At 56.2% G+C, this 17,176-nt stretch overlaps 2 protein-coding genes across 2 annotated transcripts in view; one reads left to right on the top strand and one right to left on the bottom strand.

The window, feature by feature from the left end:
* Positions 1 to 61: 61 nt before the first annotated feature.
* Positions 62 to 15,296, top strand: KRT7 (keratin 7). The gene is made up of 9 exons (XM_025882641.2): positions 62 to 505; positions 1,993 to 2,204; positions 4,366 to 4,426; positions 5,597 to 5,692; positions 7,184 to 7,348; positions 8,342 to 8,467; positions 11,663 to 11,883; positions 14,514 to 14,548; positions 14,957 to 15,296. The coding sequence occupies exons 1-9, from the start codon at positions 182 to 184 to the stop codon at positions 15,109 to 15,111; spliced, it is 1,395 nt and encodes a 464-aa protein (XP_025738426.1). The 5' UTR covers positions 62 to 181; the 3' UTR covers positions 15,112 to 15,296.
* Positions 15,297 to 16,264: 968 nt separating this feature from the next.
* LOC141370750 (keratin, type II microfibrillar, component 7C-like) overlaps positions 16,265 to 17,176 on the bottom strand; it is a 6,115-nt gene continuing 5,203 nt past the window's right edge. The window contains exons 6-7 of the mRNA XM_073881863.1: positions 16,686 to 16,770; positions 16,265 to 16,440 (exon numbers count right to left, since the gene is read on the bottom strand). Of these exons, the coding sequence (XP_073737964.1) occupies positions 16,265 to 16,440; positions 16,686 to 16,770 (261 nt within the window). The remainder of the gene's footprint in view (positions 16,441 to 16,685; positions 16,771 to 17,176) is intronic.

Genomic DNA, 17,176 nt, shown 5'->3' with positions numbered 1-17,176 from the left:
CAGAAGCCTGGCCCGGGGAGGGGCTCCAGCGAGCAGAGAAGGGTGGCCGGCGGCCAGCTCCGCCCCTACCTGTGTAAGGGGATCGGCCCGCGCCTAGCGGATAAAAGCGGCGGGGGCCGGCGGAGGTCAGCGAGTTCGGCAGTGTCGCGCCCGCCCGTAGGTCCAGCCCGGTCCAGCCAGCATGTCTATCCACTTAAGCTCCCAGGTCTTCAGCTCGCGCTCCTCCGCCTTCCCCCGGCGCGGCGCGCAGGTGCGCCTCAGCCCCGTGCGCCCCGGCGGCTTCGGCAGCCGCAGCCTGTACGGCCTGGGCGCCTCGCAGCCGCGCGTGGCCGTGCGCTCCGCCTACGGGGGCCCCGTGGGCGCCGGCATCCGCGAGGTAACCATCAATCCGAGCCTGCTGGCCCCGCTGCGGGTGGACATCGACCCGTCCATCCAGCAGGTGCGCCAGGAGGAGCGCGAGCAGATCAAGACCCTCAACAACAAGTTCGCCTCCTTCATCGACAAGGTGAGCCGCCGCAGCCTGCGGCACGCCACGCTCCGGGCCACAGAAGCCACCTGCCCTGACTGCACGCGGGCCAGGCGCTGGGAGGCCTGGTGCGTTCTCCTTCCGCCAGGATCGGGAACCTTTCTCCTCGTGAACCCTGTGACTGTTGTTCCCCTTCGGGCTCCAAGCGTCCTCTTCCGGCGAGCTGCCCAGATCGCCCTGCTTTTTCCTCCCAGGAGGTGTGCTTGAGTCTGTCCGGCTGACCCCGCAGGCTGTGTCTGGGAGTTGGCTGCGTTTCTTGGGCGCATTCAGGTTGGGAGCTCCAGAGGCCAGGGCCAGGAGTTTCCCTGAGAGGGGGCTGCGTGGGGTGAGAGACGGAGTAGGGGGAACACACTGTCCCCAGCTGAGGATCTCTTCCCTCCCTCCTCGCACTGCTTATGCTGAGGCAGATGCTGAAAATAAAGGGCTGGAGGGAGGGAGGCTCCCTGCCACACCTGCCCACCGACCTGGTCCTCCAGCCTCCCTTTGGTGGTGGGAGGTGAGGTTCTACCTGCCTTTGGAGATAGCCCATTTGCGCCCAGGGAAGGAGCCCTGAGGGACCCTGGGAAAGGGCCATTTGGGAGGAGGTTTTTCCTGGCTGTTTGGGTCCCACAGGGGTCGGGGAGGGAGTGGGGGAGTGAAAGCAGGGGTTGGAGGGAGAGGGGCCGACTTGACTGGTGGGTCTAGGAGGGGAGCAAAGTGGGGCTGGACCAGGAACTAGGGGCTAGTCCAGCTGCGCCCCTCTGGCCAGGACCTCCTTCCTCGGGGGTGTTAGACTGTTAGACCAGACCTTCCCTCTCCTGCCTTGGTGTAGCTCTCTGCTTCTCCAGTCCCCCATGCCCTCTCCTTTGGCATTCAGACCTTACAAATCCTTAAGATTCTGCTGAAGCCTCCCCAGGCCCAGGGTCCGCCCCTGGTGCGGAGCTGCTCTGCCTTACAGTCTGCAGCCCCCAGGCCCTGCTGCTCCGAGTTGCTAGTTCTGAGGAGAGCTGTTTCCTACTCCCAGTCATATTGGATGCATCCAAGGAGCCTTTTGGGCCCCAGACCGAGCAGATAATAGTTGCTTATTTTAGCACCCTGTCCTGAGACCTTGGAAGAAAGGGGCAGCAGAGAGAGGATACAGAGAGGGGAGGCCCAGGACAGACAGGGAGGGGGCAGCCTTGCAGAGAGGGAGGTGGAGAAGATCATCTGTAATGTGATGGGGAACACAGGAGGCAGGAGACATCTTGGCGACTGGGCAGATCTGACTCCTGGGTCACAGTCTGAGGCACTCAAGACAGAGAGTCCTGGAGGAGAGGCTGGTTCAGCGTGGTATTCCTGGAGGAGGGGACCAAGGGCCGGGGTCCGGGTTGGGGGAACAGCCAGTGGGAGCATGGGCTGTGCTGTGTGGGGAGCTGGAGACGCTCCCAACCCCAGTGTGGGTGGCACGGGCTGCCCCTCAGGAGTTTCCGCCTCCGTTCCCCTCTCAGGTGCGGTTCCTGGAGCAGCAGAACAAGCTGCTGGAGACCAAGTGGGCCCTGCTGCAGGAGCAGAAGTCGGCCAAGAGCAGCTGTGTCCCCAGCATCTTCGAGGCCTACATTGCTGGCCTGCGGAGGCAGCTTGAGGGGCTGCAGTTGGATGGAGGCCGCCTGGAGGCAGAGCTGCGGAACATGCAGGACGTGGTGGAAGACTTCAAGAACAAGTACTGACCCTCGTGAGACCTGGGGGAGGGGCTGGCACCCCGGGCGCATGCGCCCCTCATCAGCTGATCCTTGGCAGGCCCCCTCTGGGGCTAGGGGTCAGAGGGTGCAGCTGCTCGGTACAGTAACCCCCGAACGGAAGGCCTTGACTCACACATTCCCTGTCTCTTTTCTTCCTTCTTTGTCCCTGGGAGCTGTATCCAAGTCTTGTCACCTGACTTTGCCAGGAAAATATCCCCACCGAACCCTCACCTGCACTGTTCCCTTTGGGTGCCTGACCAAGGCCCCAGGAGAGGGTAGGGCAAAAGGTGTCCTATGACAGATGAGCTTCAGAACTTGCACAACCCTCACAGATTATTCTAAAACAGCCCCTCTGTTCAGGTGAGGAGTTAGAGACCAGAGAGATTCAGGGTCCTGAGGGAGATCACATGGCAGGTCTCTGGGAGAGCTGGGACTGGAATGTTTTGGACCCCTGACTCCCAGGAGGAGATGCAGAGCTGACCTGGGACGGAAAGAAGCAAGGAGAGAGAGAGAGATCATGTGTGGTGGGCCATGGAGGGTTGCTGAGGCTGAGGGGCGGCTCTGGCCAGTGCAGGAACCAGAGAGGAGGCTGTGTGGTGGGGCAGGGAGCGTAGGGGCCTGGGAGACTGGGGTTGGAAAGACAGGCCTTTGAGGGGCCCACTGAGGTCTCTTTTCCCATTGAAGAGAAACCAAGGCCTGAGGCTTGGGCGGGGCCCCACCCCAGCCGGCTTGCCCAGTAGTCCTGGGAGTAGCAAGTGAGTTCTGTGCTCTGCCCTGGAGGTGGATGACTAAAGCCATGCAGGGACACTGGCTCTGACTGCAGGTAGAACAAACAAAAAGGCCTCTGTGGAGAGTACCCACTCCCCTACTTTCCTAGAGCAACAGTCAACAGGATAATCCCCCAGCAGGTGAGAACAGACAGGTACAGGACAGAGTGGGCTCTGGGCAACAAGTGAGCCTCTGTTGTCATGTGTGTGTGCCTGTGTGTGCTCTCACAGCACACTTCCCCCGCCACCCCCCCTCCCCCCCAGCCTACAGGTAGAGCACTTTCCCGCAGAGCCAGGCTGAGCTCTGAGCTGGGGTTGAGGGAGGCCTGGAAGGGGCACCTGGAAGGGTCCTGGATGCCGCTGCCCAGTGAACTCCTGTCTGTGCATCCTCTGGGCTCAGCAGCATGCTGCAAGGGCAGGGATGGAGAGATGGCCTTCAGGATGGTTCTGTAACTATTCTATAGGACCTGAGGGCATGGGCCCTTGTGAGTCTGGCCTCCTCCTGGAGGGGCTCTGCCTGCAGGAGCTTCGTGCTCCCCACCATAGTTGCCCTGCTGCCCTCCTGCAGCCTGTGGGTGCTACTGAGTTCCTGTTTCTAACACTTTTTTTTAAAAAAGTTCCCAAATAAATACTGGGTCAGGCCCAAGGGTTCCCTTGCTCTGTGCCCTGCATCGCCAATGTCCTCCTATGAGCGGGACTGGCTCCTTGGGAGAAAAAGGGACTTGGGGTGGGGTGGGGGCTGTGGGAGTAGAGATGGGACTAGACCAGCCAGCTGGGGCCTGGTTCTTCCAGGACTTGCTGCACCCTCTTCCTGATTCCACAAGATTCCTCTGCTTCAGGCTCCTTCTTCATCCTCAGAGGGTGGGATTAAGTAGTGGTTAAGGTGTGGGCCTGGGGTCAACGGCCAGGCTTGAAGTCTGGGCTTTGCCACTTAGCAGCGTAGTGACTGGACAAATTATCTGCTTCTCTGTGCCTCCGTTCCTTTTCCACGAAGCATGGTACCATTGTTAAAGGATCATCGGGAGGATTAGATGAGCTAATTCGTGGAAAGCACATAACAGTGCAGGCCCTATTTGAAGTGGTCCCTAAGCTGGGTTATTAGTATTTGCTTTCTCCCTCCCGGTAGATGCAGCTTTTGTCCTTTAATTCATGTGCATTCCCTGCTCTCCCACTTTCATCTCATGCCAAGACTCCCCAGCCTTAGGAATAGCCACAAGGGAAAGTCAGGGACGTTTGGTTTCATAGCTGATCCCCACTTTTCCAGGCGTGTCAGTAAGCAGGGGGGAAGCTGATGCGGGGCAGACTCTCACCCCTGGGTAGGAGGAGGCATGGAGGCAGAACTGCACTCACACCACGCACTCTCTCTCTACTGCAGGTATGAAGATGAAATTAACCGTCGCACAGCTGCTGAGAATGAGTTCGTGGTGCTGAAAAAGGTGAGGGCCAGGTGTCTAGGCCAGGTGCGGGGGGCATCATCTGAAACTGTGTGGGACGGGGCCACGTGGCCCTCGTACCTGAGCAGCTGGTAGGGACCTGTGGCCAAAGTCTGGTCTGGGAATGAGGGGCTTGGAAAAGGAGAGATCTGGAAGCCTCATAGCACAGCCTGTCCTGTGTGTATGTGTGCTTCTGGTGAGTCACTGGACTTGCTTTTGGCCTGGGGGCATTAGAATTCAGACCAAAAGATGGAGGCTAGAAAGGGAGATTTCAACCCAAATACGGGAGTGCTCTATTCCAGTCAGAACATTTCATGACAGGTATGGGTTGGCACCCGGCAGGTGCTGAAGTATGTGCTGAATGAATGGGATGAGCCTGAGGCGGAGGGATCTCCCTGTCCCTGGAGATGTGCAAGCCAAGGTTGGAAGGCCTTAGGAGTATCTTAGTGGGGCTTGATTTAAGATTCTGATTCAGTACACTCACTGAGCAGCTCAGGGTTCTAGGCCCGTCCACATGACAGCAACCTGCCCCAGAGTGCTGGGCCCTTAGAGATTTAGGTGCTTCGAGGATGCGTAAAAGCAGACCCTGTCCACACAAGTTTGAGCACAGGCATGTATGGCTAGAGGGGCCCTGATGCCCCCTGGGCCTGCGCTGTTCTTCATGGCCCACACGTGCATCGCTGTCACTAAGCTGTATGTTAAACATGTAGGCTGGAGATCTTCCATCTCTGAGAGCCTTATCCTACTGTCGGAATGATTTTCTGCTCTCCTTCTTCATCAGAAGTTGAGGCTCACGGAGTTGAAGTGACTTGTTCAGGGTCACATAGCTTGTAGGTGGTTGAGCCAGGGGTGTGTCCAAACCACCAAAGCCTTCAGGAACCAGTAAAACGCTAGGTTTGGGGCTACAGGTGGCTTGGGCTACCAGTGCTGGAAAGGTACCTGTGTTCATGGGGATGCATGGAAATGATGCCTATCACGCAGCTTCAGAGGGTCCAGTGGAGGAAACTTCCTACCGTGGCCAGGTCAGGCAGCCTGGAGAAATGGCATGTCTCTTGGTAGGGCCCTGGTGTTTGACCCTGTGGGTTGGACAGTGCTGGCTGGCTCCCATCCCTGCTAAATATTCTGTGTACTGAGGCCACGGTGTCTCTACCCCTTCTCGCCACCACCCCCCAGGATGTGGATGCTGCCTACATGAACAAGGTGGAGTTCGAGGCGAAGGTGGATGCCCTGAATGATGAGATCAACTTCTTCAAGACCTTCTATGAGACGGTGAGGACCCTGGGTTTGGGAGACATGTCATGTCTTCCATGTCCTAACAAGGGGGCCATCTGGTTAACCCCCTGCGTCTGGGCCAGCCTGGGTGAATGTGTGTGCAGGCACTTATCCTGTTCTTTATCCTTTCTGGACCCAGGAATCCGTGGTGGGCAAGGAGTTTAGGAGTTGCTGAGGGTAGCAGAGCAGGGTGGGGTCAGCCAGGATTGGCCTTCTAGAGACATGGGGTGACCATTTTTTAGGAGGGGTGTTGGGAGGGGTTGAAAGGAACCGGGAGGATGTCTAGGGATCCTGGGCTGTTATAGAGTCAAGACGTAGGCTGGGTGGGGTGGCCAGGGCGGCCCGAGTCAGGAGAGAGTATCTGGGAGTTTAGAGCCAGAGGGACCGGATATGTGGCCCCCCAGCAATAGGCCACTCTGTCTGCCCCTGCAGTCTGATTCTCTCCCTCTTGTCTTAGCTGGGGATTTTACCTCTTTTTTCTCTGGGGGATTTAAAACCCTCTCCACTCCTATCAGTGTGAGTCTCTGGCCTTCAGTGGAAGATAGGACAGCCAGTCATCTGGCAGGGCTGGTTGGGGAGACTGTTATATATGAGGCTAATTACAGACCAGTTCTCAGTTCCTTTTTGTCTAGCTTTCCTCTGAACCTCCGGCCTCCATGAGCCCCTCAGTGAATTTCCACGTGTGTGAATTTCAGGGGCAGGCTCCTTGAGGTTTACTTCGGGGATTCTAATCTCTGTGTGGGTCTTTATATATATCTTTATATGTCTGTCGCATGTTATACATAGGTCTATGTATATATATGTCTATGTATATATATATGTGTGTGCATATGTATGTGTATATGTATATTTATTTCCCTCTCATTATGAAAGAAACGCATACTCATTGCCAAAAATCCAGAAAATTGAGTACAGCATAAAATTGAAAACAGGTTTCTTACATGTGCTCTTATCACCTTGGTATCTACCTTTTCAAACTCTTGCTGTGCGTATACACATGGAGATATAGTAATATGTATTTTAGTAAAAGTAGGATCATTTTTTTTTCATGTAATGGTGTACCATGGATATAAATACAGCTGTGTCATCGGTTTTAAAGGCTGCAGAGAGTTCCATCCTGGGGTGGGATAGTTTATTTGACCTACCCACCCCCTAGTGATGTACTTCACAGCCAAGCTCCTACCCCAGCAGAGCTCACAGAAGGAGCCGTCACAGTCCCCCACAGTCTGTCCCTTCTTTATCTGCTGTAATTCCACCAGACTCTTTTCTTGAGAAGTTGCTAATGAAGCTGCTAACCTCCCTGGGCTGCCGGGGGCGGGCGGACTGTTAAGCAGGTGTGGGTCTGTGTCCCCTCGCCTTCTGGTGACTCACGCCCACTCTGACCTCTTCTCCCTTTTTCTTCCCCTAGTGTGAAGGGGGTCCCAGGATGGGTGTGGGAACGGGGATGGGTCATGCCCCAAGTCCTGACATTCTGTCCCATCCCTGCAGGAGTTGGCAGAGCTGCAGTCCCAGATCTCGGACACGTCCGTGGTGCTGTCCATGGACAACAGCCGCTCCCTGGACCTGGACGGCATCATCGCCGAGGTCAAGGCCCAGTATGAGGAGATGGCCAACCGCAGCCGGGCCGAGGCCGAGACCATGTACCAGATCAAGGTGTGAGGCTGCGGAGGGCCCTCTTTTCTTCCTGGCAGGGTCCTTGGTGGTAGCTGCCCTTACTCCTCGCCCTGTCTCAAGCCTTTAGGGCTTGGGTCCCGCTGTTTTGACAGGCACCAGTGGTTAAGTCTGTGATGCTCTCCAGGGCCCACAGAAGAGGTGAAGAAGAGGTGAAGGCCAGGTCCCTCCCCGGGGAGAGATCCCAGCCAGATGGGCTGACAGGGCGGAGGCACCCGAAGCACAGAGAGGTTAAGTAATGTGCCTAACTCTACACAGCTAGTAGTTGGAAGAGTAGGGACTAGATCCTGGGTCCTAGGCCTCCAGACCAGGGAGGTTGAATCATTATGTGCCATGTGGAGGCAGGGCGGCTGACTGTGCAGGTGCTGAAGGAATGTGCTGGGGTGAACTAGTGTTCTGGGGGAGGGAGCCTGAGGCAGGGTTTAAAAGCAGCGGAGGGAGGTCTCTGCAGAGATAAGGAGTCATCCATGGTACACAGGGTGAGAACACAGATATGCCAGCAAGGAGACGTGGGTTCAGACTTGCCGTGTGATCCTTGGGCAGTGCCTTCCATTCTCCAGAGCTCATTCTCCCCATCTGTGAAATGGGTGGTGCTGATGTTTTCAACAAGTGTGTTTTTACTGGGGGGTTGTTTAACAGGTGAAGATTTCAGACTTCTACTGATTCTCCAGAACTTGGGACAGGAATGGAATGGGCAGAGCCCCAGGATCAATGGGGATGGGCCCCAGGGAGCCATCCTGGCCCTCCCTGTCCTGACTTGGAGGAAAGCAAGCCCCGGCTGTACCCCACTGCCCAGTAGTCTGGCTTGCCGGCAGTGGGTGAAGATTGCCAGGAGTCAGACTGTCGCTTCCTGGGAAGATAAGCTAGGAGGGCTCATCACTCAGAACCTTGGGCCTTCCTCGGAGGGGGTGAGGGATGAGTCCCCTGTAATCGTTGACCACCCCCTGCCTTAACTTCTCTGTGTGGCCCCTCTAGTTTGAGACCCTCCAGGCGCAGGCTGGGAAGCATGGGGACGACCTCCGTAATACACGGAACGAGATCGCAGAGATGAACCGTGCCATCCAGAGGCTGCAGGCTGAGATTGACAATATCAAGAACCAGGTGGGAGCAAGGACCCCCCCCCCCCCCCCCCCCCCCCTCCCTCCCTGTTTCTTGGGGCCCGTGAAAGGCAGCCATCTGAGAGTGAGGAGCCCGAGGCTCTCCCAGGCTGAGGCTGGTGCAGCTCAAGTCTCGTGGGCCCACTTGTGAGATCTCCAGGACAGAGTGTTCTTGGCCAGGTCCTGGCTCAGGCTAATGGGAGGAGAGGAGTCGTAGTTGGGCATGCAGCCTGGGGAGGGAGCCCCAGCCTGGCCAGCCTGAGAAAAACCACCAGTCATTACCAAACTTGTACTGAGCACTGTCCTTGCACCTCACTCTGGGTTCATATGCTGTACCTGGGAGCTCACAGTCTGTGGGGATTAGGGGGGACAGAGGCCAGCAGAAACCCTTACGGTGGCTCACAAGTCCCCGTCCTTCACCTCCTACCGCGGCATCTCACTGTGCTCCGGCCTCACTAGCCTGCTTCCGGTATCTTGGATCTGCCAGGCACGTTCACGCTTCAGAGACTTTGCCCCTGGTGTTCCCTCCATCTGGAATGTGGTTCTCCTGGCTCAGCACATGGCTGCCCCTTTGTCATCCCTGGGATTTTGGACATGAGTCCCCTTTTCAGAGATAGCTTCTCCAACCACTCGGTCAGCAGGGCGTCTGAACTTTCTGGAAGCATCTATCACTGTCTGAAGTTTTCTGGCTTATTAAGTGGTTGGCCGTTTCCCGCCTCTACTGAAATCCAAATAATGCCTTGGGAGCCGGTCCCCATCTGTCTGACTCACCGCTCCTTCTCGGCACTTGGCACCCGTGGTGGGGCACGGGCCTCCGATGACGGACTGTTGGGAAGATGTGCTGTGTTGCTGGCAGGGGGACAGGCCCTGGCCAAGGTGTGGGGAGGGACGGGGCAGCTCAGCCAGAGCAGTTGTCTGCAGTGGGGAGGGAGGGCAGGTAACCAGTGCTGCAGCTTCAGAGGGCTAAGCTCCAGATGAGCTGGGGGGATGGGATGTGGGGGTGACTTACCCAGAATGTCGGGGCTTCTTGGAGCCCCGCAGGTCCCTTCACATGAGGGTGGAGGCTGCCTCCTGCCGTGGAGGCAGGGCTATGAGTCACCGGTGCAGTGAGGCAGCTTCTAGGCTGGGAGGGGAGGCAAAGAATACCGAATGGTGGTTTCTCAGACCCTGCAGCTTCTGCCACATCTGCTTCCCCTCTTGTACAACGGGGTGGAGCAGGCCCCAGAGTTGGGGTGTCCACCGCCATGGAGGGGCCCCGGGGCAGTGGGATGAGGCAGTGCCAAGGGGGCACCAGTGTGATAGGGAAGGGGACCGGCAGGTGGACAAGGGGCAGAGGGCACACGAGGGGCCTTCTGGAAGGGTTAGGAGGGCTGGTAGAGAGGCAGAGCACACCCGGGACAGGGAAGGGTCTGAGGACAGAGAGTGGCTGGTGAGAAGGAAGGGGGAGTACTGGGTAGGGGTGGGAGTGGTGGCTCTCAGAGCCCAACAGCAGGAGGCCCAGGACTAGATAGGTTCCCAGCGTGTGGGTGGGGCGCAGATAGATCGAATGCTCCTGCTGGGCAGAAAGTGGCAGCCACGGCTCAGGTCCATTGTGAATCCGACCAACCCGGCCCAAACCAAGGGGCTCTGGTCACACATTTTGAGGCCTGGGGGTTCCAAGCAGTGTCTCTCTGCTCCAAGTCCCCTGTTCTGGGCCTGTTTTAAAGATGGTTTTTATTCTTGTCAGCTGCCCCAAATCTGGGGACTCAACTAAGATCCCATGGCTTTGGATCTCTTCGGGCTGGGGACTGGGGGGGGGGATGGGCATTTGAAAATCATAATCGCATTTACTAATTATAGAGATTATAACAAGCGATAACAAGTGTTGGCGAGGATGTGGAGAAAGGGAGCCCTGTGTACCTTCTGTGGGAACGCAAACTGGTGCAGCCACTGTGGAAAACAGTAGGGAGGGTCCTCAGAACATTTAAAATAGAACCACCAGGGGCGCCTGGGTGGCTCAGTCGTTAAGCGTCTGCCTTCAGCTCAGGTCATGATCCGGGGGTCCTGGGATCAAGCCCCACATCAGGCTCCCTGCTCGGTCGGGGGCCTGTTTCTCCCTCTCCCTCAGCCTGCCTGTCTGCCGACTTGTGATCTCTCTCTCTCTCTCTATGTCAAATAAATAAATAAAATCTTTAAAAAAAAATAGAACCACCATAGAATCCAAAAATTCAATTTCCGTGTATATATCTGAAGGAAATAAAATTACCATCTCAAAGAGATCTCTGCATCTCCATGTTCACTGCAGCATTGTTTACAATAGCCAAGACATGGAAACAACTTAAAGTATCCGTCAGTGGATGAATTAGTAAAGAAAATGTGATTATATATATATATATATATATAATATTATATTATTCAGCCATAAAATAGAACATTACTCAGCCATCAAAAAGAAGAAATCTTGCCATTTGTGACAACACAAACCTTGAGGGCATTTATGCTGAGTGAAATACGTCAGACAGAGAAAGACAAATACTGTATGCTTATAGGTGGAATCTTTTTTGTTTTTTCAAAGATTTTATTTATTCATTTGAGATAGATACAGAGAGAGAGAGAGAGCATGAGCAGGGGGAGAAGCAGAGGGAGAGGGAGAAGCAGGCTCCCTGCTGAGCCAGGAGCCCGATGCGGGGCTTGATCCCAGGACCCTGGGATCATGACCTGAGCTGAAGGCAGATGCTTAACCAACTGAGCCACCCAGGTGCCCATTATAGGTGGAATCTAAAAAAGCAAAGCTAGAAACAGAGACCAGATTGGTGGTTGACAAAAAAAAATAATAGCAGTTATAATAGCAGTTACTGAACACTAACTGTGTGCTAGACACTGGCAGGGACTTGTGTATTACCCCATCTAATCCCTGCAGTACCCCTCTGAGTCAGACACTGTGATTATTGCTGTTTTAGAAGAGAGGAGACTTTGGAAGGTGAGTGTGTCCAAGACCACGTGGCTAGTAAGTGGTGGAGCCAGTATCAGAGCCTAGGCATTGGGTGTCAGAGCCCATGTTTTGAACCTTTGGGGATTGCCTGGTGCTGGGGAAATAGACTGGTGCCAGTGAAGCCACCATGAGCAAGTTGCCCGGGCGCTTGCTGCAGGATGGGGAAGCAGGAAGGCAGTGACTGGTAAGGACTGCCCCCCAGCTCACAGCCATCACTACTGCCCACAGCGTGCCAAGTTGGAGGCTGCCATTGCCGAGGCCGAAGAATGTGGGGAGCTGGCCCTCAAGGATGCACATGCCAAGCAGGAGGAGCTGGAGGCCGCCCTGCAGCGAGCCAAGCAGGACATGGCCCGGCAGCTGCGCGAGTACCAGGAGCTCATGAACGTCAAGCTGGCCCTGGACATCGAGATCGCCACCTACCGCAAGCTGCTGGAGGGCGAGGAGAGCCGGTGAGGACACAGAAGCCAGGAAGGGGATCCTTCTGGGGCTCGGTGGCGCCTGGGGCTTGACATTCATCCACCTACAGACATTTTCTGTGGCCTCTCTTCTGCAAGGCACCAGGGATGGGAAGTGTAGGGAGGGTAAATGATGCTTGCTTCTTTGCTCTTGATGAAATGCCCTTCTAGTAGGAAAGACCATGTGGTATAAAGCTCAATGGGAAAATTGAAGGTAATAACGGCCCCCTCATGTGTGGCCAGGGTCATCTTATTTGATCCTCACAATATATTCAGGTAAGCAGGTCAGGTATTGTTGCTTAGTTTACAGAGGGGAAACTGCGGTTTGGTTTTATGAATTGAGGGGCCAGTGTGCAGTCAAGCTCTGCTGATTCCTGGTCCAGGGATCTTTCATGATGCCAGGCTGCTTCTGCCACATCACTAAGTGGTAAGTCACATGATATTGACCGAATGTGGGGAGGTCCCACAGATAATTTGCATACCTGCGGCCAGAGAGCAGGCTGGGCTGGGTTGGTGTTATAGGAATTCTTCATGAAGACACGGAACCTATGTCCATGAAGTTGGGCCTTCATTCTCACCTGGATGGGTTGGTTGATTCATTCAGTCAATTGGCCAGGCTTTAGACTTGTGCCCTGGGCGAAGGTTAGGGTTTGGAGAGGGCGAGAGGGAACAGTGTGGTTGCCAAGGCTTGGTGGTAGGACTCATCAGGGCTTGGCTTGTTGGGACCCAGCTCAGAGATAGAGAATATGTAAGACGCGCTTCTGCCCTCAGGGAGCTCGTGCCTGGGCTGAGGACACCAAACATTTGTAAAGGAGCACCTAGAGACCACTCATGTGCATTTGTAAAATGCTGAATGTCTACAGAACTTTTTCTTTGGGGAGCATTTTTCCTGAAGGGATGGGGAGACAAGCTGGAGGATGGATGGCATGGACAGGAAGGAATTGGGGAACGAGGGAGTGCTAGGGCAGAGTGCCTGGATGCAGGGAGGAGGGAGAGAAGACACATGGCCGCAGGATAGGAGTTGGGGAAGGAGAGGAGGATGGGTCTCTGCCACTGCCCCATCCCTGCCTGGGTTGGCATCTGGTCTTTGTGGGAAGAGGAATTGAATACCAAAGGCCCCTGGGAAGAGAGAGCAGCTGATCTGGGGCTCAGGGCAGCCCCAGAGCCCAGCTGTCCCAGCCACGATGCCTCTCTGCACCCTCTGCCACCATGGGTGCAGGGGCCACGCTCTCTTGGGAACACATACCCTGGGCTTCTTTTCCTCATAGAACCAGAGCTGGGGATGCATACATAGAATGGGGCTGGATCCACTTCCTCCCATGGGCCGCTGAGCAGGCTGAAGCTCAGGGATGGCGAGTGGCATGCCCAAGGTTGGCCAGAGAATGGAAACATTCTGTCTGAAAGCCTAATCTCAGTGTAGATTGTCATCATCGGGGCTTAGATCCTGGTTCTCTGAGAGGCAACTGTCCTCTCTCCGCCTCTTAGGGGACATGGAGATGGACTCCTTGTTTTTGATCCCATAACCCCTCCACCTGTCCCAGGGGCAGGTCTAGGATTTGTGGTCTTAGAAGCTTATGCAATTTGGGGTTACAAAGTACAGAGTTACGAATATAAAATGAGGCACAAAAACAAATATTTACTTAGGATGAGAAGAGAAAAATCACACTCCTCACCAGAGCTTTAGACGTTCAGGTCTCTTCCTCCTGAGTTCGTAGGCACAGCACCAGAAATTGTTACATGGAATTGCTACCTGACTGCACCCTGGCTTCCCTCCCGTCCCACAACTTCCAGTGACTCCCAGCACTCCCAGGGGCCCGTGGAACAAGGGGCCTGGAAGCTTCCTAGCATATCTGTCTCTTGCCCTTGTCCTTTGTTCTGCCTTCTTCCTGAACTTGGGGCTGATGAGGCCAGCTGGGCTCCCCTCACTCCTTCTACCAAAGTGAGGTCTCCCCTCCCCACTGCAGAGTAAACTCAACCCCAAGGCCAAGGGCTTGGTAACAATGGAGCTGTGAGTCACAAAACAAATACGCCCAACTGTCTCCCATGGCTTTTCGATTTCCAGTAGGGCTGCTTAAAGCCACCCCGACTGCCTTCTGCTCCCTCCCCAGTCCCAGCCTTAGCAGCATTCACGAAAGCAACAATTCGCTAGTTATTTCAGTACATACGGAATAATTGCTACATGCCAGACCTCATGCTAGGGGCCGGAGATCCAAGAATCAATAAGCTACAGCCCACTTTGAGGGTTTTATGATTTGGTTAGGGGAGGCAGCTGTCTTCATAAATACTCACGGCTACCATTCATCAGATCCTGTGCGCCCAGGGCTCTAGGTAAATTATATTATTCAGCCCTCACAAACAACTCTGTGAGGCTAGGACCGAGTCAGGTGAGGAAATGGAGGCTTTGAAATGTTGCCCAAGGTCACGTGGCCAGTAGGTAGGAGGGCCCACGTGAACTCCCCTCGCCCCCCCCCCCCTTATTTTGCAACAAGGCTGAAGGCGGACCAAGGTGTGGGGACAGAGGAAGGAATACCAGTCTTGCTGGCTCCTGGGTGGAAGGGTCCCTGGGACTGCTTCCTCCAGCTCTGAGGAAAGAGCTGCTCACAGGTCTCTCCTCTGCCCCGCAGGTTGGCTGGAGATGGAGTGGGAGCTGTGAATATCTGTAAGTTCTTGGCTGTGGCCCATCTCCTGTGCTGTCCAGACTAGGCTGGGTCGGCAGGATGGCACATTGGCTTGAGGGCCTGGCCTTGTCTGGACCAGGAGCTTCTTTCCCTCACCAGCTTTTAGCAGGTGCCCTGGAGCTCCCAGCAAGTCAGGCTCAAGGGCCCAGGGGAGCCGTGCAAGAGGGCAGAGTGAGGCAGGGCACACCTGTGCTGCAGCCCCCACAGCTGGCCCAGGCTCCTTCTGGCAGGGGTGGGGGTGGGGGGTGGGCTGGCCCCAGGAGGGTGGTGGGGAGGGAAGGCAGCGGGGAGGGAGAGGGGCAGGCAGAGCAGGAGAGTGGGGTGGAGTGAGGACTGGGGCCTCAGGTGATGGGCCTTGTGCTGATGGAACCCTCTCCCTTTTCCCCTAGCTGTGGTGAACTCCACTGGTGGAGGTGGCAGCCGGGTGGCCTTTGGAGGAACCATGGGCAGCAATGCCCTGAGCTTCTCGAGCGGTGGGCCTGGGACCTTCAAGTCCTATTCCATCAGGACCTCAGCTGCCACCCATAGGAGCATACGAAAATGAGCCCTGGTGTGCAGAGACCCCCCCCCCCCCCCGACTCCCCCCCTCCCCCGCAGTCACAGGCGGACTCCCCTCCCTGCTACCAACACTGCCCGGCAGTTTGAAAAATGATGTCAGAATAGCTTCCAATAAAGCAGCCTTTCTGAAGCCTGGGTGAGGCCCAGCCTGGTACCTGGTATCCTGGCTTCATCAGCTGGGTGGAGAGGGCTGGGGAGGAAGGGGCCTTAGACAGCATTGGGTGTGCTCTGAATACTGAGGAGCCATCTCTGCAGGGGCCTGGGAAAGCATGTGGGTGCCGTGGTGCTGTGGTGATTTAAGGGGCATGGCTCCTAGCCTGTGTGAGGCCTTGGCCTCCTCCCAGGGCTGGGGCTCTGCTGGGGAGGGGGCACTGGAGTCCTCTCCTGCTGAGGGAGTGGGAAGGCTGTTCGCACGCACACTCCCCTACCCCCAGGTTTTGGGCTGCCAGAGTGCATTTCTTGCTGCGAGCACACGTGGCTGCGAACGCCTTGTCTGTCAGCCTCCAAGGGGCAAAAACTGGGCTGGAAGTCCACGCGTGGAGGCACAAATGGGAGATTTTCTGAGCACATTATATATGACCCACGAGCTTTATTGGAACCGTGGAGACTAAGCACGAGGGAGAGGGAGCCGAGCCAGCCAGGGAAAGATGACCCCGTGGAGCTGCAGCCTCAGTCATTGCAAAGGTTCGGGAGGCAGGGGAGGGCCGGTGGGATAGCAGCACGGCCACACCACCCACAGCCGTGCACAGCCGAGGACCCGGGCCAGTCTGTCCCTTAGAAGCCACAGGTTTCTGCCAGGCCAGGCCCCCGAGCAGCCTGAGTCAGAATGGGATCTCCCCACAGGGCCGCAGGGACCCAGGCATGCAGCCTCCTGGGCGGGGGGGGGGGGGGGGGGGGAAGGACGAGCAGCAGCTGCCAGCTGGGCGGGGAGCCCGGCCCTCCCCCGAAGAAACCGCGAAGAGCAAGGGCGGGGGAAGGCGGAGGAGATGCAGGACGATAAGGCTGCCGTTGGGCCAGGTCGGCGGTTGGTTCTCCGAGCCCTTCCGCTTCAAGCCCAGGGACTTTGGTTGCTCCGGGCCCCACCTCTGAAGGCAGGGAATGTTCTCTGGGAGAGCGGTGTGCTGACCGAGCGGGAGGTGCTACGCGAACCGCACCGAGGAGCTGCTGCCGCACCTCTGGCCGCAGGGCGCGCACATGCCGGTGCTCACTGCCACGTTCCCGCTGCAGGGGGCGCTGCACACGCTGCCGGTCACCGGCCGCGAGCCGGACACGCAGAGGTTCCCGCAGACCACCCCGCCCCGGGAGCTGCTGACACCTGCAGGAGGAGAACAGGGCTTAGTCCCCTGCCTCCCGGCCAGCACCCCCTTCTCTTGCTCAGAGCTCCTTCCCTCCATTTCTATTCCTCCCTACCCCCCAGGCAACCTCATTCCGCCCCACCCCCACCCCGCACTCCTTCCAGCACTCTGGCCTCAAGCATCCTTGATAAACTCTTTGCCCAGGTCCTCCCTATAGGCAGAAATAGCTATTTAACTTGTAATCATAAGTAGTTATCTAACTTACAATCATTCACTGCCACCCACCCCCTTCCTTTCAGGGTTTCAAAGATAGCCTGTGCTGGCCTCCTGTATTTGTAAATAAAATTGCGCTGGAACCAAGCCACACGTACTCCGTAGGTGTTGCTTATGGCTGTAGCTTTCACATTACAGTGACAGAGTCCAGCAGTTGAGACGGAGGCTAGGTGGCTCACAAGCCTGAAATATTTGCCATCTGGCCCTCCTGCCCACCAGGAACCCCAAGCCCTTATTTCAGAACCCACAGTACAGATTACTTACACACATTTACAGCACCAATGCCCTCACACAACCTTGTAGGGAGAGCAAAGAGACAAAAATTAGTTGGGGAGAGCAACCCTTGCAGATTCCCTCCTCCACGCAAGCTTGATGCAAAGGACATGCAAATATGCGCCTGGATCAAAGCACATTTTGTGGAAATTGAAGAGCTATTCTTCCCACAGATGTGGGCCCCACCTCTGCTCCTCGCCCTCCAGCAGC

The sequence above is a fragment of the Callorhinus ursinus genome, unplaced genomic scaffold, assembly GCF_003265705.2.
Source record: "Callorhinus ursinus isolate GAN/ISIS: 27379988/994484 unplaced genomic scaffold, GSC_fseal_2.0 scaffold44, whole genome shotgun sequence".
In the NCBI taxonomy this organism is placed as follows: domain Eukaryota; kingdom Metazoa; phylum Chordata; class Mammalia; order Carnivora; family Otariidae; genus Callorhinus; species Callorhinus ursinus.
The sequence above is the reverse complement of the archived record's forward strand: the minus strand, read 5'-3'. Positions and strand labels throughout refer to the sequence as shown.